The 20,452-nt window shown below is 41.9% G+C and overlaps 1 protein-coding gene across 4 annotated transcripts in view; it reads left to right on the top strand.

The window, feature by feature from the left end:
- Window positions 1-20,452, top strand: part of DHRSX (dehydrogenase/reductase X-linked) — a 258,274-nt gene that overhangs the window by 65,603 nt on the left and 172,219 nt on the right. For all 4 annotated transcript variants that reach the window (XM_025208503.1, XM_025208502.1, XM_025208500.1 and 1 more), the window contains exon 3: window positions 4,553-4,621. In XM_025208503.1, coding sequence (XP_025064288.1) covers window positions 4,553-4,621 — 69 coding nt within the window. The remainder of the gene's footprint in view (window positions 1-4,552; window positions 4,622-20,452) is intronic.

Below are 20,452 nucleotides of genomic sequence, written 5' to 3'. Positions count from 1 at the left end.
GGCTCATTTTGGAACTTAGTGCACCTGGTATGAGGCTGAATGTACTTGATGGCAGCACTCCTTGGCAGAGCATGAGAAAATATGGACAAGGCCCAAGTAGCAGCATGGTTAAGTGGAAGATATTTGCATATATGTGGATCTATCCCCAACTCTGTCAAAAGTGACCTTAGAAGACTTTTCTAGTTCTTAGTTAACTCACTTTTAAATGAAGGAGAACTATAGGGGTCCTACCTTTTGAAATAGAAATATGAGCCTTTCCTCATCAATATGAGTTTTAGGTGTAGGTCTGAAGACAGTCCAGGGAAGGACTTATTGTCTAGCTGTCACAACAATACATTTTTAAGGGTATTTCAGGGGGAGCACCTTTTCTTTTCTGTAAACCTTCATAATAGTTTGGAAACCATTCATAGGACTTGCTGTGGGTTAGGAATATTCTCAGTGCAAATGGGATATTCGAAAGACTATTAATGGAGAAAGTAGGGATGACTATTTTGTGGCATTATAACCCGGTCATATTTTCACAGAATTTTCTTGGGGTTAAACAAGAGGCAAAGGCTACAGTTCCCCCCACCTCTTGAGGAAAAAAAAATCTAAGAAACTAAAATACTGAATTTCAGTCTTGGGGGAAGAGAGGAGGGTTTGTTCAGTCAAATGACTGGGTCGTGGGGGTGGTTGTTCAGACTTTCAAACTAAAACAACCCCCAAAACTTCAACCTGAGGCAAAGAACTAGCATGGTAAATTTTATACCAAATGGTCTGTCATAGTATACCAAATTTGTCATAGTAAAACCACTGAAAACAGAGTTGGGGAAGAAAGGGGAAGTCATAATGGGATGTGGCAGTTAATCTTTGTGTTCCTACCACCCTTCTTCTTATAATACACAAGGAAGCACTTTAAGTAAACTCTCTGCAGTTTACTTGTATATAAAAAAGATACAGTAAGTGTTTACATTGTTTAGAACTTTCTGTAAGGATTTGGTTCTTTATCCAATCCCTTTATTTGTCTCTAAAGGATTGTCTTTCACAAAAATCATTTAAAAAGCTGTGAGTTATTGAAATACAGAAACAACTTGGATTGTGGTAATTTTAAGTTTCATGACACTCAGCTTCCAGAAGCAGGTTTTTAAACCCTGTCAAGTTATTATGGGAGCACAGATTTGAAGGGAGTGTTCAGCAAAATAACTCTTCTGTTGCAATCATTTTAAATTAACAATATGCAAATCAGAATGAACTGAATTCATTTGGAGGCACTAACTTTAATAAAAAAATTAATTAATGTATCAGTGAAATAATGTGAAGAATAATAATAACGAAAAAACCCATGCAAGTTCCTTTAAAAACAAATTAAGCAAACATATTGGGAATTTAGTCAAGAGACTGGAAGCTTTAATAAGCATATTCACTGTGTGACTAATGCTGAATGAAAAGATGAGACCCTCACAGGGATTTCCACAGAAATCAGTTTGTAGCACAGCTATATCCAACACTGTGACTCATTGATTTTTGAGCCTCCACTGTAGGAAATCACTTAGGGTGAAACAATGAGGAAAGTTTCTCTCTTGCCCATAGCTCCTTTGTACAGAGTTCCACAAATATGGCTGTTTCACTCGAGGCTTTGTTGATGCTGCATCTATATCCAGGGTCAAGAACCAAGCTGGAAGTTTATATTCTGTGAAATCCTAGATGGGAAAATAAAAAATCCTCCAAATACTGAAATAGTCTGTTTCTTTCTTTTTATAATCCTTTTATAATCTTTTATAATCTATGCCGGCTAGTTATAGGTCAACACACTTGTAGATGTTTATAAGCAACCTGCCTTCTCTCTTAACATTTGAAATGGTGAAGTTGCATGTTTCCAGCTGCTTTTAGAACATAGTGAATCATTTTCCTTCATGCAATCAAGGACTTCTTGTCTCCAGTCAAGCAAGTACAATAACTTCCTATACTTGGCCAAGCACACCTGCAGCTTCTGCAGAATGCTTCAACCTGCTTCCCTGTGGGTCTGGCTTACTGTGATCACGTTTCCCCCCTGTGCCTGAATCAACAAGTTAACATATAAAATCCAGTATAAAGTGTCTTGAGGAGCTTGAGATAAAAAGTGCTTTCTCAAAGGGATATAGTATGGAACACTGGATACGGACAGAAGTGACAATTTTTACTCATTTTGGCCACAAAAAGCAGTTTATAGCTGTGAACAAACACAAGTGCACTGCTGCAGATGGCTTCAAAAGTGGCCAACTGGGTGAAAATGTGAACTCTTATGGCTAGGGACAGAAGTTACACATAAACAGGTTTAAGTGATCAGAAACTGGTTTAAACCTGTAACAGAACAGAAGTTCAGTGCACATAAACCAGTTTCAAAATGGCTGAAACTGGTTTGAGATAAACCTGCTTGAATGTAGTAATTAGACTTAACTGATTGAGCTCAAACTGGTTTGTGCAACTTCTGTCCCAGACCCCTCCCTGGCTTAAGGTAAACCAGATTCCCCCAGCATTCCAGCATGCTCGCCGGGCTCTCTGCTCCAGCAGAGCAGGGCTGGGCCCACCCTTCTGCTCCCTAGCTGGAGCAGACAGGCAGGGGCGGGGGCCTGGCCAGACGCTGGCCCCCAGAAGGGGGCAGGGAAGAGGCTTATTCTTCTCCCCACTCCCCGCCCCCCCTGCCCTGTCCACTGGCATGGACCTGCATTTCTCTGCTGGCTGTTCCAGTGGTGGGAGGCATGACCAGCCCTGGCAGCAGCCTGGAGTGACCTGGCCAGGGCGGGGGTTTAATTCTCTCCCTGTCCCACTGGCATGGACCTGATTTGGGGTTTGCTGGGTGTAGCCCCCTTACTGACTGCTGCTGGGGCACAGCCAAATGCTGGCTGGCATGGCCCCGGGGGCAGAGACAGGGATTATTCCACCCTGTACCCCTACCAGCTTTGGGGGACCTCAGCTGTGGTCTGCCAGCCCTGACTGCCACCGCTGCCACTTGCTGCTTGAGTGGAACAAGCGGCAGAATAACCCCCTCCTGTCCCCTCTGCCAGATGCCAGAAGAAGGGGGGGAATAACACACCTCCCTGCCCCCTCACCTAAGGGCCCTGCCAGCTGGCCTCTGGTCAGGCCCCTGACCCTGCCCACTGGAGTGGCGAGGGGGCCAGGGCCCTATCAAGTGTCCAGGAAGTGTGAGCCTCTTCCTGGTAGCGGGGCCACAAACAAGTGGTCAGAGCTGCCATGGATTGCATAGGGTGAGTGGCGGCACCAGGACTAGCAGGGAGCCATAGCCCTCCAAGCCGTGCCAGTGCCGTGACTGCCGCTCACCCCATGCAGTCTGCAGTAGCTCTCCCCACCCCACAGCATGGCCCCCCTGCCTACAGCATGCCCCCCCTCACCCCCAGGAAGAGGCTTGCACTCCAGGATACCATGACAGGGGCTGCTGCCCCCATCATGGTCACCTCTCCTTGCTGCTCTGGGGTGTGGGCAGGGCAGGGCCAGAGGCCAGCTGCAGGGGGCAAGGAAAGGGGTTATTCCCTGCTCTGAGGTGAAGTGGGGGGGCTCCAATTTACCCACTCCACCCTCCAGCACTGGCTGGGGAGCCCCTAGAATGAGCTATGATTTTGGATATGTCATGAGAACCTTCTGTTTCATAGTAACCAGAAGGATGATTGAACAAATAAATCAAGGAAAAATGGACATAATGCACTGCTAATGCAATGAACAACAAGAAAGAAAGAAGCGGGGGGGAATAATGTCTTTTCCCTTCCAAGCATGTCACTGTATATAGAGATCTATGCAAAGCCCACATAAGCAGGGAAGAGAGAATAGAATTTACAAAACTCTTTAAGGACCTCATTATATGCTTCTAACTAGAGTAGGATGTCATTCTGGGTGCTATAGAAGTTGCATCTTTGGATGGAGAAACAGAACAGTAAATTTCTTTGTCAAGTTTAAAACTTCCCAAGAACAATGGTTTGCATCTTCAAGACAATGCTAGTGCAAATCAACTGACAGACAACAAAATGGTATTTAAGTGCAACCTGTACAATCCAGCTTAATGATGTGAAGGTGTAGTCTTATCTTTATATTTAATATCCTAACATAGTTTCCCCTTAGGATAATAAACATCATGCCTATGCACAGAGCCAGATATCACAGAAAGTTTACTAAAATTCTACCAAATTTTCAGGTCTCTTTCATTTGGAAAAAAGAAGTGCCAAGCAGTCCAAGCTTGTTTGTTTATGTCTGTCTCAGAATCAGTCTATGAAATGTGTTTCAGTTGAATTTACAAAGGTATGTCCAGCTGTTCAAGTGTGCAGCTGCTTGTTTTCGGGGAGTTACTAGATGAAATGAAATAAAACAGTCAGATCATATGTGAACAGCAATGTAGTTTTTGTATGGTGTTTTTTAAGCCACTGCCAGTGTGATTCCAATGAATCATTCTTTTTCACTTGCAACTTTTTGTTAGCTTATGGCTGGCTGTGATGTGTTACAGTTATGGTTAATTTTAACAGTGGAATGACAGGGTATTCCACAGTCTGATTGTGTTATTAATTTTGTGTTTTCTTGATTATGACAGCTGGAAATTGTGAAAATGAAGGCCAAGAAGCTGTGAGGAAAATAAAAGAAGAAACTTTGAATGAAAAAGGTACTGTACTGTGTGCATTTGTAAAGCACCTACTGATTATATGGCAAGGCAGTTTTCTTCCTGATTTAGAGATGAATCATTTTTCATAGTACTTATGTGCAAACAAAATGAGGGTGTATTGGTCATGCTTCTGGGAGGTGTGATGTTTTGGGAAATGATTTCCTTCTTCATTGTGTCTGAGTGTCTTTCAAGAGAAATCAAAGATATTTTTATGCAAAGGTTTACGTTTATCCTTACTTTGGTCATTGAAATACTGCTGGCTGTAGGTTTTGCTGAGTCCCATGCTGGCTGCAGACGGTCACATGTTCTTTGTTTATATGCATGTGTGTAAGGGTTTATATGTGGGCCAAGGATTCGGGCACTAGTCATTCTGAATTCAGGGAAGGAAGATGACAATTAATTGTGTTTTTCACTGCAGGACTTTAAAATTAATCCTTCCCGGAAAGAAATGGCCAATGGAAAAGGGTGGGAGAAAATAGAGAAGGGATTCTAAACATATGGGGTCCTGTAGAAGACTCCAGTTGGCACAGGACTAGAGCTCAAATACATTAGAAAGGTATTAACCCCCCCCCCCCCACACCAAAAAAAAAAGAAATCTTTCAAGAGAAATAAACAAAACTGCCAGGAGTGAAAAGGAACAGCTTTTTTCTCTAGAACATATGGTTTAGGGTCTGAGACTGGGAGAGTGTTGGTACCTTTGATCTGAAAAACTGTGGTTTTTTTACCACCCTTAGATATGTCTGAAAAAAACATTACTATTATGTCTTGAATGGCTAAATATGGAAGCTTGGAGCTTAATAAATTCATCCTGTGTAAAATGCATAATTTGTATCCATCAGAATCCTTGAAAATGCACCTATAGATGCATTTTTAAAGTCTGGTAGAAGAATGAAGACATTTTAAGAATCTGGTAGCGTTGGCTCATTACACTTCTAGTTTCAGGTTGGGTTTTTTTAGGGTTTTTTGTTGTTGTTGGGTATTATTTATTTATTTATTTTTAACATTGCAATTTTCCAGTTTTTAAACCTTCATGCACTGGGAGCAAAGTTCTTCTGATCATGAAGGTAGGGTAACCATATTTCCAGTTTCAAAAGAGGACACCTGTCGGTCTGGCGGTGGGGTTGGGGGGAATAATATGATTGTGGTGAGGGGCACTGATATGCCCATGCCTTGCCCCTATCCCTCACTCCCAAGCCACAGCCCCCCCAGCCCTGCTGCTGCCCCTCATTCCTGACCCACAATACCCTGCCCACCCCACCCTCCCCTGACCATGCTGGTGCCCCTCACCCACAGCCCTCTGGCACTGCTTGTTCCCTGTGCTCCCAACCCACAGTCACCACCCCCCACCCCTTCTGCTCCTCACTCCTGAGCCACAGCCCCACCAGGCCTTCTGGTGCCCCTCACTCCTGACCCTCATCCCGCCTCTACCCCCAGCACTGGAGCATCTCCAAGCTGCCGCGCCTCTGCAAGTAAGAGTACTAGCTCCAGTGCTGCTGACTGGTCCATGCAGCTCCCTGCTGCCCCCGAAAGGGCCCCTCTGCCACCTTCCCCTGCTGGAGTGGTAGGTGCCTCCTCCACCTCCCCATGCTGCAGCCCTGAAGCCTGGACAGGTTCCCCCAGAACCAGCAAACATCCGCCCCCCTCACACACCCATCCCCTCCACATACCCCCACATACACCTTCCCCAAGCCCTGGCCCTCCAACCTCCCCTCCCCCATAGACTTACCTGCATGCAGCTGCTGGGGATGCTCCTACCACCCTTCCTAGCTGCATGCCAGCCATGTATGTGTGCGAGCAGATACATGTGATGCCCTCTACCTCCAATTGCCCTCCCTCTGCTCCCCCCCACCCCCAAGCAGCAATTTGCTAGGCAAGCCAGGAAGTCCCAGGGAAAACTTTGATGCTGAGCAGAGCAAAATCCCCAACATTTGTTTAAAAAAAACACCTGCACAGAGGTGGGAGGACCCAAAAAGTGGGCATGTCTGAGAAAATCCAGGCGTATGGTAACTGTAATGAAGAAAACGCTAAAGCAGTCAGACAGAAAGTATTGTTCAGGCAAAGGAAGACTGGATTTTTTTACATCTGGAAATAATAGCTAACAGCTTCACCAAGGAGCTTCCAGGATTACTTTTGTGATATGATTTTTGGAGCATCCAAGTGAGTGATCAAGTAGGAAAGCCAGAGAGGATTCTGGCTTTATTTCTGAGAAAAGGAATATTGCAAACTGTTCCTTGTGCAATTTGTGTTCGTGATTTTGTTGTGGAAGTTGTTGCATCCATTACTTTTATGTCCTGAAGCCACTGGGTGGTGTTCCTGGTATTTTCAAAGTGGTTTGTGATGACTGACTGAGAGTACTTCAGTATACAATTTCTTGGAAAAAGTGGCACATGCAGTATGATTGAACTCCACCCTCTTTAGGATCTTTGCAGTTTCTGCTAAAATCTGATTCCATTTAGTGCCTGTTTAATAATCATTGTTGTGCTGTTTGAAATGATTAAAGTAATTTTTAGCACAATGACTAAAATTTGATTTTTATGATTTCTGTTAATATTTACCCATAGATTTGAATTCATATACATTAGTTAAAAGCATCATAAATTAAAATTTAAGACTCATAAAATGGCTAGGGCAATTATCATTTTTTCTAAACCTTTTACTACAATTTTCATTTGTGAGAGAGACCAAAATCACTTTGAATTGTATAGGTAGATTTGTACCAATTTGAATACATATTTATCCCATGTATGTGATTGTAGAAATTCCTGGCATTCTAATCAAAAGTCACTTCATAAATGAAACTCTGATTTTGACTGATAAACCCTTCAACCTACATTTGGTAGAACACTTTGACACAATAAGCTGAGACTGTATCTAAAGATGATATATCTGTCTGACTTTTATACGTAGAAAGTTTGGCCTGTATTTCAGGTCTAATGATTTAAGAGACCTCAGTAATTTTAGATCCTGACTGGTCTGGAATATGGAAAATTATGTATTTAATTCTGAAAATGTGACATTGAGGAGTACTTTTATTTATAGCTACTGTATGTTGTACAAATAGACCTAGAATAGTGATTCCCATTTTTTTTGTATGCTGGGCAAACTTTAAGTCCAAGACCAGCCATTATAATTGAATTTCTTTGGCATTTGTGACATCTAGTGGGGGATTGTGACCTGAAGTAGAACCTTTAGCCCTACTGTAGGATCCATCTTTATAACAATAATCACTCTGTATTCATGAGATTTCCATGTGAATGGTTAGAAGTATGAGGTCTTCATAACCTTCCAAATAGGACCATTGAAACAAAAGCATTGAGGGAGGTAAGGGAGAATAATATTTGCGATGGATAATAAACAGAAAGGGAAAAATTGAGGTGAATGGCAGAGCTTTCACTGATTACAGCTGGGTCAGGATTTCATTGGTAGTAAGTGACGTAAATAGGTTTCTTTTTTGTTTGTTTGCTCTTCTTTATACACACGCGCGCGTGTGTGTGTGTGTGTAAAAACCCTGTTCTGTTCCATCCCCCCACTTAAAAATATCAAAAATATCAAGCCTAGTCTTCCCTAATTTGGCTGAAAGATGTCGGGGTAGCCTGGTGAAAGCTTATTGTAAAAGCCAGGACTACTGTCTGAAAGCTGGGCAGGGGGGAATAGTACCTCTGGATTGATGGCATATTTTAAGACACATTAATCAATATGCTTTGTGCTACTCTGGCAGCAGACACATGCTCAGCATCTGTGTCATTGGAGTGGTCTGTCTGCTGATTTAGGGCGGTCATACTTCCTGGGGTTTACATTCAGATTATACTGCCAAATAAGGGATGGAAATTATTCTTAAAAAAAAATTTTCAATATCCCACAATCAACCACAATCAGTGAGGCTCTACTTTGAGTGCTATAGAAATGCCAATAAAGAAATGCTCCAAGAACTTATTATGTAAGAAGTTAAGGAAAGCCTAGAATCTTCAGCAACTGATCTTTTAGGAACATAAGCTTGTTGGAAAGAAGTCCCCATCTGTGTTGATGGTCAAGACAGCAACTGTCACAACATACTAGAAACTGTACTTGGGTCCAGAGCTAAAAGTACAGTTCTCTCTATGGCTTGGGCTGAGGAGCTAAGACTCTCTGGATGAGGTTGCAGGAGACTCATTGTTTATAGACGAGGTACAAGAGAGGGCTATGTGACACAGTCATTAGTGGGCTTCATTGGTAATTGATTTTTTCAAACTTTTGGATGAATGTAGAATAGATTACATGATACCTGTGGAGTTACTCCATAGTTTGAGAGTAGAATTTGACCCAGCCACTTTGCTATTTGTCACATGTGAACCTGGCCTACTGTTTCTTTGCTATTACTTTGAAATAGTCATATAAGTATTATGAGCTGGAGAAGGCTGTATGTCAACAGTCAAAAACTGCAATTTAAGGCATTTATCTACTGCATGATGATAGTATTGGTTATCTTGGCAATCTTCTGCATACTTAACTTTCAAGCATTCTAGGAATGGGACTAGGAACTGGGACTAGGAAACTGGGAGCTTCTTAATGTTTGACATGAATGCTATTTATTTACTCACCTGAATGTCACATCCCAAAAGAGAAGGAAAATGTTTTTTCTTATTAGTAGGAAATCTTGAGGGATATCCCTTTGAGCCAGTGGAGGAGGCTGTGGGGCGGGGTAGAAGGGAAGTATGTGGAATAGGTGACTGATATTTATCAGAGTACTTCACAGTTATGGGATTACCCATCATTAAAATTGGAAATGCCTACTCCTGATAAAATTACCTTTCTATTAATATACGGACAATTTTGTAAGTGTAAGGAAGGGGTGAAGAATGTTCTCCCCTCCCTTGCATTCCTTGTATACAGCCAATAGGGATCTCTACACTTAGCAGAGCACATGTTCTACCACTTGACAGCGTTAGCCATCCCATAGAATTGTAGGAGGAGCCAGGTTAGATGCTTGCATGCAGCTCTCACCATCTGAAGGATGGATGAAGGTACCGTCCTTCTCTGGTGTGGCCGAGATCCATTAGCTGATCGATGGTTATTACTAATATAAGAAATCCTTCACCTGTGATAGAGCAAGTCTTTATTTTCTCTGTCTGCCACAGCTTCAGAGAAACCTGAGGAAGAATGTCTTGCATTTGATAGCTTGTCTAACTTTATCTCAAATACATAGTTGGTCAAATAAAAGAGATGACCTTAACACATACTTGCTGCTTCCACAATCACTGGACCAACACAGCTACACCACTCGTATACTACATTTTCAAATGAAAATCCAGTCAATTCGATGCTGCTTATATTCCATGTGTTAGGATCATGTTTTAATCTGAATTAGTTGTCACAATAAATGTTGGGAGAGTATGAGCAGTTGTTCCAGTACAAACCATCATGGAATGCTTGAGGACTCTTGTTCCTGGAGGGCCAATTCCTGGAGCCATGCAGTTTTGCTCTTAATGTGTTTTGCTTTCTCTGCTTACCCCTCAACTTTCCTGCCATGCCTTGATCTTGTACATTAAAGGTAGGGTCATTGGTCATATATAGTGGCCCTTGTGAGCAGCACATACTGTAGTTGTTTTCACCCCTTCACCCTTTCCACACACCAACTATATTTCCAGGTGGGTGGCACACCCTGTCACCCAATATGAGGGTCCCAGGTAGTCAGCACAATGTGAGTGCCTTAGGCACCAGGTTCACCAAGAACTCATTAAGTCCTTCAGGTAATGGATAAATTAATTTTCCAAATAAAATAATTTTTTTACATGATTCTGCATCAGTTCATGGGCTACTAGTCCACGCAGCCTTACCATGTCAGTTCATTAATTCCATCCACTCATAAGTAAATCAAGTCTTCTATAAATAAATAGTTCAAGTGCCTCTATATCAATTTAAGGTTCAGTTTACCAAGCACATTAATTTCTCTCATTAACTTAAACTGACTCACATGGCCCCAGAGTCCACTTGGGGAGAGAGAGAAAAAAGAAAAAAAAATCAATAAACAGAGTGTTCAACTTGCCCTAAGTTTTGTGCATCACTTATGCTTTCCAGCTGGGCAATTCCCTCCAAGCCAGGCCGCTGTAAATGCTGTACCAGGCAGGATCCCTGGTATTCTGCTCCTGCCATTCCTTTCAGGCATCAGGCCCTCTGAAGCTGAAAGTCCCTCTGGGCTTTCAGTCTGGGAAGATGGTCTCTTCCCATGCTCTGGCAACACTTGCCAGTGCCTTGCTGCCACCACGCTCCTTGCACTGTCTCTCTGCTTCCTCCCTGACTGCTGTTGTTGGCACAGGACACCCAGATATGGCATCAGCTCAGGCACGTCTGCCAATTCGCACAGAGCACAAACTCCCAAAACAGGGCTGATGCTGTGTTCCCTGCTCCATTGTCGTCACCTCTGCTGACACATGGAGACCATCTCCTGCCATTTAGAGGCTTTCCTTCAGTCCCCTGAAACCACCAGGGACATCTCTCGGGGACTTGCCCCTCTGGTACCGCTCCATGAGGTACTTCCCCCTATTACACTGAGATCAATCACAGTCCTCTCCTTTTCAAGATGTTTACGATTTTAATTTGTTGTTTCCCTGATTTTTCTCCCTAACTTTTACATTTCCCCCTTGACACCTAGTTGCTATAACTTCAGTTCCCACACTGCAGCTGAGAACTTCCCTTGATATTGTGCTAAGTGGAAAAACATATTTACACATAAGCTTTTGGTAATTTCTGATTTCATCCACAGTCATGCATATAACAGAGCTTCAATTGATGTTAATGTATCAGTTTATTGTATTTGTTTCTTTATACTTTACAGGCCAACAACATCAGCTTTCATTTTCACAGAAGTAAATCCAGAGTAACTAGTCAAGAGTTATTCTATATTTTTCTGGTGTTATTAGGAAGAGAATTAGTCTCAAAGACTTTAGCAACAGAAGCCTATAAATTGCTAGGAATCAATGGGCTTCATACATTTAGAAACCATTCAGTACTTAGTAACTACAAGCGAAGTTGAATGAACATACTTTTCTACTTCCACAATTAGAATGTCAGTATGGTGCTTTCTAGCCTCCAGCTAGATACCATTGATTAATATTAAGAATACAAGTAAATATTTTAACAAATCAGAGGTAAAATTATATATACAGACATAATCTCAGCTTCTTACAATTTTATGATTCAGAGATAAGCAACGAATTGCCCTAGATCTTTCTGAAAATAGCTTCTCTGAAAGATTCTTGCTGCAGCTACAGCATTTCTCTTGGTCTGTTCCAAACATCTTGGTGTTGTTGCCTGCACTAACATGGCTTCTGATTTCTGAATGAATCCAACATAGAAGTACCAATTGATTTTATTATTGGTGCATTAACACTGGTACTAAAATTGCTGCAGGTCAAATTCTGCCCTCAGTCACACCTGTGCATGTCTACTCAATGCTTGCGGGGTTCCCAAAGGAAGGAAAGCTTCCAGGCTAAGAGGATGGCAGGACAGTATGTAAATGTATAGGGATTTTCTGTTTTGATGTTTAATGTCAGGTGCAATAACCCTGCAAAGACATGCAGAAATAGTCTTGCTGTGTTTTTCTAAAGTTAAATCAACTGTTTCTATTAGTTACAAGGAAAACTGGTACATTTAAACCTGTAACTCTTTATAGGTCAGGGGGGGGAAATACAATGGGTTTTAAGAGCCTTTTGGTAATAGCAAAGGAATAGAGAAGAAGCCATGGAACCCCTTATGTCACTCACCTTGAAGTTAAAGACCCCTGCTGTAGCTGAACCAGGGCATACATCAAATTCTCTGATGGGAGAAATATTTTAGGAAATAAATATTTCAGCACATCAAATGCCCTGCCTTTTAATCCATTTTACATTGCACTGTAATGTGAAAATGAGCTTATATTCAACAAGTCTGTCTCCTCATACGGTGTTGCCCTCCTTTGAATTTTAAATGCATCATTTTTTTTTGAGTTAATGTGTCATGCCATTTAAAATAACTTCAGAATTTTCTACTTTTCCATGATTCGTTTAAATCATCTCAGAAATTAAGATGTCACATTAATAGGGTGGCAGTGCAAACATTAATAGTGTTATGAATATGGTTCATAGAGAGAAAGATTAGATGTAGATCTGGAGAAGAGAAATAGAGGCAGAGTCTTTCAAATATATAATGTATTTAAAATGCATGCACAGGCTATGCCCATCCATTTCTGTAATTCCCATTTCCATTGGAAATGTGAAACAAAATTCGTTAGCAAGCTTTGCTAGGAGCAAACCTGATTTTCATTTATTTGTTTATTTTTTCCTAATTAAAATATTAAATAAAATGAAATTCACCCAGATAAATGAAGAGCACGAGTGTAGCAGTAGCAGAGTAACAAAGATGTTACTCTGATGTTTCAAATGTTTTGTGTTACCCTTACTGTCTTATCCTGCCCCAATGAAACCAAATCTTAGAATTTTAATAACTGTGCAGTCTTACTAAAAATGTACTAGAAAAAAAGTAATTAAAAAATGCTAGCCCTGAGAATACTCCTGTTTCACCCTTTACACAGTTTTGATCCTTGGAGGTCTGGTATCAGACATATGTCTTAACAGTGATGGGACTTGATTTGACACCCTCCAAAACCTGTCACTCTTTTTGCATATGTGAGAACTTAGTCACAAGCAGACAATGAGAGAGTGTCTCAGATCCTGCCTCTCCAGGACAAAATTTTTATTGGGTCCCAAAAAACAGAAAAAAGAAAAGGCATTTCCCTCTCACTGTAATCCTTCTATCTCCTCCTTGGTTATATTAGGTTCATATTTTTTAGATATTCTTTGCTACCACAAGAAACAAAACAAATTCTGTGGCTGAAATTCAGAATTAGTGTGAATTTCATGGAAACCAAAATAATTCTATTTTACTGAGGCTTAATACTTTATCCCTGAAGGGTGAGGTGAATATTCAAAACCTGGCTGAATGTATATGTAATAAATAAAGCTCATTGGCCTATAAGCTCTTTGAGGGTGGGCTATGCTTTTGTTCTGAGTTTGTAAAATGCACGTTACAATAGGATGTGATCTGTGACTGAGGCTCCTAGGCTTCTTACTACCACAATAGGAAATGACAATACATTCTGACTAAAATAGTCTTTGGAGGCTGTCAGAAGGACTCTGTAGAGGAGCGTTTTCTTTCCCAGCTTGAAGAAACAGATACGTATATAGCTTTTAGGTGAAGAGAAGCTGGAGCGCACAGGGTAACAATGTTGGAATACGTGCACGGTGGGTGAATCTGGGAGAAAGGGCGAGAAAGTATTGCCAATGGTTTCACCTTTGTGGTGGGAAGAAAGTACCTTCTTTTCCCTTTGAACAGGAAGTCTGAGTTAGTCAGTCTACATTTATTAAGGGCTTTTTTTTTTCATTTTAAATAAAAAATGTTTTCAAAGTTAAATGAAATATAACACTTGCCTCACTTCTGATCTCTTAATAACTGCTGCACTTCTAAATTTTTATCTAACAGTTTGAAGATTTGCAAGAAATCTATGATAGTTGAGCCTTCATTTTGCAGTGTTTTGTGGTACCTTTGACCATAAGATTCCGTCATAAGAGAAAAGCCTGCTAATGGGACTCATAGGTCCTTGACATCTAACATGAGTTGCATTAGATTCCTAATATTAATGTCTGGATTTGCATTTTTGCTGTTTCATTCTGGGTGGGGTGATGTCAACCATCACAAGTACCTGATTTATTTCCCTTTCATAGTCTTCAGCCATGTCTTAGTCCTTTATTTAACATTCTGTCTGCCACTATATTCTCTAACCAAGATTACTATTGATTTCATGCTGCTTGAGAGGAGTAACTCTTCAGAACCTATGTGACTCAAGGTGACAAAATAAATCAAATCATCTTTCAAACATTTTGTTTGACCTAGTTGAAAAATAATCCTTGGCAGTGTTATCTCCCAAATATGAAACTTTATAGGTCTGTGTGTGGGAGTGGTACCTGCATGGCTAGGAATCTGATTTTTGTCTTTTATGAGTTGTCTCTCACTCTACTCAGCTCAGACTTGCATCTACAGTTTTGGGTTTTTATAGGTTCTAAACCTCCTAGAACATAGACCTTATTAACAGTACAGTTTTCAGGTTTTCTGTCCTGGAATCTGTTGGCATATAAGAAAGCCTGTTGCCTGAATGATAGGTAGAAAAGGGAATAGAGTATTTTCAATAAGAAAGATAAGCATTTCCTCAGGTTTAATCACACACTGAAGTGGGGTTGTATGAAATATGTACATTGCATGCTGAAACCAGACAACATCCACTTTTGGGTTATATCAGTGGTGCTAAAGCTTTTAGCCCTGCAGGCCAAATGAGTGGCATGGAGCTGGTCCATGAGTCCACATAGGGCCCAGTGTGGCCTCTGCTGACCCCCATACACTGGGATCAGTCCCCATACCAGACCAGCACAGTGGGATCAGGCCCTGGGCCCCTGCTTATGGGGATCAGACCCTACACATGCCAGGATTGGACTTGGGGCCCCTGCTTACTGGGATCAGACCCCACATGTCATGATCAGGCCCAGGGCCTCGTGCTGGCCCTGCCTGATGCCACACACCAGGATCGGGAAACCGATCTAGTGCACAGGTAAGGTGGCCATCATAGAGGACATTCTGGTTTTCTGCTACTCTGTCCTCTATTGATACAAAACCAGATACCTTTATGTCCTCTAAATAGAGGACATATTGAAACTACTCTCTTTGCTTTTCTCCCTATCTAAATAGAGGACATAAAGGCATCCTGTTTTGTATCAATAGAGGACAGAGGACACCCGGACTGTCCTCTATGATGACCACCCTATGCACAAGGCCCAGGGCCCCCTACAGGTGCAGAAATTTGGCAGCAGGGGAACAATGCCACAACTCCCCTGCTGCCAATTTTCCAACCAGTGGGGAGCCCTGTGGGCTGCATAACACAGTGCAGGGGGCAGGATCTGGCCCACAAGCTGGGGAAGAGCACCCCTGGCTTACATCGTATACTTGAAATTCAGACCACAGTTGTTAAAGTATTGTGCATCTATTTTTTGACAAAAATTCAGTGTGTTGATGTTAAAACTGCTCATGGAGATGCATCTGTTTTGAGAGGAAGGTATACTGGGGACAGAGACAGACTCTCCCTTTGTAGCTAAGAGAAGGAAGGAGACAATATTCTGTAACCACGTGGTAAGGGCACTAGCTTAGAATGTGCAGATGAAGTTCAAGTCTTTCTTCTTCCTGCCTGCTTGTCTGTCTTCCTGCTTGCCTTCCTTCTCCTTACAATCTATCAAGTAACAAATTGAACATTTAAAGATGCATCTAATCTCCAAAGACAGATGTCTACTTTTCATCAACAGTTCTCCCTTAATCTAAGTTAGTGTCCGCAGAAGAAAGTCCTGTGTCCCTTTCTTCTCTTCCTTTTGGCTTCTGACAGTCTCTTCCATTTCATAGTCAAAGGAAGAAGGAGTTTCTGACTTCTTAAACCTTTGTTATAAAAATATTAAAAGCAAAAGTTAAAAGTGCACAAATGTATTGCGCTCCCAAGGGCTGACATGAAATACTTGTCACCAACAAAAACATTGTATCACCAAAGAATGAATTCCCCTTCCCTCTTCATGGTGTTGCATATTTAGGACTAGCTGTCACACTTTGCAGAGTGCCCCCTCAATGCCTAGCATGACACAAACTAGGCTACATTTTATTGCAAGGTGATGTGTCCAAGTTCAAATGTGACACGCACCCAGATGAAGAAGTGGAAGAGTTAGAGGGCACCATCAGATTTGGCCACTGTGAACTAGTTTCTGCAGCTTTTAAGAGTTGGAATTTTGACCTAACCAAGTAGGATATGGACCAAGGAAGCAATGAGGCTTCAGAGACTTGGCTTGGTACCAGAATTTTCTCAAATTCTGTCAAATTTCTCCTGAGATTTACCTTTCTTTCAGTCTGTTGAAGAAGTGTCTCAGTTGCATGTATTGGAAAACTAATATATTAATGCCCCTTGTGATACATTCAGGGATGTATTTGGTAGCCGTATTGGTCTGAAACAAAAAGAAATGCACAATTCTAGAGCTCTTGCTTCAGAAATGATACCTTTTATGAGACCAACTAAGAAATAAAAAAAAAATGGCTTTGTCTGTAAGCTTTCAGGCTCACATACTCTTCATCAGGATCAGGGAAAATTAAAGATGGTAAAAAGTCCCCATAGGTAGGAAATAAACTTCATTTTTGCACAGAGGAAGCTGAAGATGCCGGTCTGTCCCTCTGGATCCATGAGAGTGTCCTTGTGAGGTGCTCTTTGTTGTGCAGATCCGGCAGGATTCCTTGTGATGCACTGTATTTTTTGTTAAGATCCAAATATGTTTTCTTGGAATAACTGTCCAATTTTTTTATACCACTGTGTACCCAGATATGGATTTTCCTAATAAATTATTAGGATTAAAGTCAGTATTATTATGTTAAAGCAGATTTTTTCATCCAAGATCACACTGGAATAGGCAGAACAGGGATTTAAACCTGGGTTTCTTACATCCTAAGCCACTGCAACACTAGTACTCTCTCCCTCAAAATATTCAGAACCATGTTTTCAAGAACTTTCTGAAGTCAAAGCTTAGAATTAGCTATAAAAAAAGTTTCAACACATTTCCATTTTTGCAAAAATCTTTTACAGATTTTGTTTCCCCAGTTGTCCATAAATAGCAACTTGATAGTAACATTTTCAAATTAGTGAGTCCAATTTCAATCAGATCAGACTACTTTAAGGGTTGTACACTGAAAATCAGTCTATTTAAGGTTTATGCATGGATAGCTTTAGTGCAAACTAAGACAAGCTCAGTTTTGTTAGTAGTATTTATTTTATGAGGTTTTGGGTTTGAACCCAAAACTCAAAGCAAATCTTGCGTGCTATGAACTCATATTTATTAAAAATGAAAAAAATGGACAGATGGAATGAAAAATGCCAGAAATTGTTGTCATTTGTTGTAGAATCTGCACATCTCCTAGAAAGCTTAATATAGTGACTAGCTGTTCTGAAAATGTTACCGTATTTACCCAAATCCAAGACCACTCTGAATTTCAGATGTACCTCCAATTGTTAGATTTTCCACAAGGAAAATTTATAAAATTGTTATAATTTTCCATGTATACAATCTTATTATTGGAGGGTGCTCTTAAATGGAGGGCTCATCCTCCTTCCATCACCACTCCTACCACCAGTGAAGAAAGAAGTGGCAGTAGGCAGGCAGTGGGAGGGTTGGCAGCAAGGGGACAAGCAGTGGGAGGGCAGGTGGTAGGGGGCAAGTAGTAGGGGGTTAAGCAGCCTGCCCCCTGACCCTTCCCCCCCACACCTTGCCCACTTGTGCCTCTCCACACACTACTTGCAAGGACAAGCCTCCCTGCCCCTTGCCCCTCTTCCATGCCTCCCCCCCACCCCAGTACTTGCCATCCCCTAGTGCCTGCTCCCTGCCACATCCTTTGCCTCCCTGCCTGCCTCCAGCTCCCCCACTGCTTACCCTCTGGCTGACACCACTCCAGCATGGTTGTGACAGAACCAGTTGGGCCCAGAAGCAACAGGTGTGGTGGCACACTGGCTTTGAAGCCAGAGTTGAAGCCACCCCTGCTGCCTGCCCCCTCCCCACTGCTATATACTTGAATTCAGGACAAGGAGCTTTTCCCAATGATAAATGGGGAGAAGAACTTGTCTTGGATTTGAGTGAATATGATAAATTGACCTAATTGGTAAAGTGGCAAAGGGCAGATTTCAAAGTATGCGTTCTGGTGCCAACCAGGTCTGAGAATTTCCAATGCATAAGATGCTATATTTTGAATCTTTACTTAAATTTTTATATTACCCTTTTTATGGTCATGCTGCTTTGAAACAACCCCCCCCCAACAAAAAACAAAACCCCCCCAAACAATGCCTCCCCCCACTATTTTAACATTTCCTAGCTTTTTCATTATTGAAAGTGTTTAGAAGTTGGCAGTGACTGGATTAATTCTCTTTCTTTAGCTACAAGAACCATAGCTGCCTGACCTGAACCCAGGGAATTGTAAGACCAGCTGTGGGGAATTAGTTAATTTCCTCCAGCACATGGTATAAAGCATGAGCTAGGAGTTTGGGCTCTGTCTGATATTGAAAGTCAGAAAAGAAGGTTGTGTGGGAAGTGGTCTGGAACTGAGGACTAACATTTGTAGGTTAGATTTTGTGTACAACTGATCTCGCTGTGGCCATGGACAGGCATTAATTTCTAGTCAGAAAACCAGCATGGGAACTGGAGCATACATGCATTCTAGCATCCTGGCCAGAGAGCTACACAGGCAGGCTCCCTGGCAAGGGGCACTAGAGGCCTGTTCCTTGGGTCAACCCTTCCCTTACGGGAGCTTACTGATCTGCAGCCTGCCTTCTCCCCTGCCTGGGATGGGGACAGGCTGTCAATAGGCTGGAGGCATGGGGAAATGGCCCCAGAAAGGGCCTCGATGAGCCTGGTTCTTGGCCCCATCAACTTTTAAATCACAATCTGTACCACCAACTGAGCCTTCCTGGCCTACTTCCACCTGCCCCCAGCTTTACCTCACTGCCTCTGCAGCCCAGCTCCTAGCACCCAGCGCCAGGAGTCTTACCATAATAGTACAGCTGTCTTCCACTCGCCCCTCCACCCAGTTTGGACCAGAGGAATGCGGGGAAGGGTGGACGGGGAAGTTCTCTCTTGTAGGAGAAGTTTCCAGCTACCGGAGAATGCCACATCCCTCTCCCACCAGTTGTTTGATTGAAGAGGGTGCGGGAAATTTTCCAAGGAAATTTTGGCTCTGTCTGTCCCTTAAAAGGTTGGGGGAAGAACAGAGAGAGGACTGTGGGATATTGGGTTTCTTTCTGCACTGAGACAAGTATACAGCTGTTCAAGTTAGATAAGGAGGAGGGAAATCATCCTGGCAGACTTGGGGAGCCAGTTCTCTTCTGCAAGAAACGTTTGAATGCCTGTACATTCTTTCTCTGTGCCAGGAGAAAGTCTCTTCTCCTGGTCAAAAATGTAATGCCTATTTGTAGCCTATTTCTCCTGCAAAACTGGTCAGCAAAGATGCAGGTTGTTCTGAACGACATCACAGAAACTGTAGAGACTTTGACATCTAGCCATGTGGGACAGCTTGCAACGTTTGGGCTTTCATTAATTCCTTCTGTTGTCTGTACCAGTATGCCATATGAGAGAGGATGGAAAATCACGTATGAAATTAGAAAATATGGAAAAATCAATTTAAAAAACTGGCAGGAAATAAGGGTGAGCATCATACTTAAAATATCTTGCAAATCTTTTTTCTTTTTTTTAGACCAGCTTGGTTTCAGGGTGACAGTCTTCTTGAGCATTATTCCAGGAACACAGGCTTCAAACAGATAGGAATTAAGCCTTTAAAATTTAAGTGCTCTGACCAATGCCTAGCAAAGAGAAAAGAAAAGGTAGCTTTTTTTTCATTAGTATTAATTGCTCTGTTATAGCCAGATGTCAGAGGGATACTACATCACTGTGGGAGGTAGATTTACATTGCTGGGAAAGGGGTGGGGGGAGGGGAGGAATCATTAAAATGTAAATCCAATAAAAATATCAATTTCTTATTTTAACATTGTGAAATTGGTCTATTAAGCACATACATAATTTCAGATTATTTAGGTATTTTGTCTTATGGTAATATCCAAGTCAGAATTAAGGGCATGCAGCACCAATTAAGGCAAGTCATGGCCTCTGTCCCTAATTGCTCACAATCAAAATACACAAGAGAGCAGAAAAAGAATATACCAAGCAAATGGTATGGGCTGAAAGAGAGGTGAACAACACAAGTTTAGTC

This window comes from Alligator sinensis, unplaced genomic scaffold, assembly GCF_000455745.1.
Source record: "Alligator sinensis unplaced genomic scaffold, ASM45574v1 scaffold395_1, whole genome shotgun sequence".
In the NCBI taxonomy this organism is placed as follows: Eukaryota; Metazoa; Chordata; order Crocodylia; family Alligatoridae; genus Alligator; species Alligator sinensis.
This window is presented reverse-complemented; position numbering and strand designations above follow the sequence as displayed.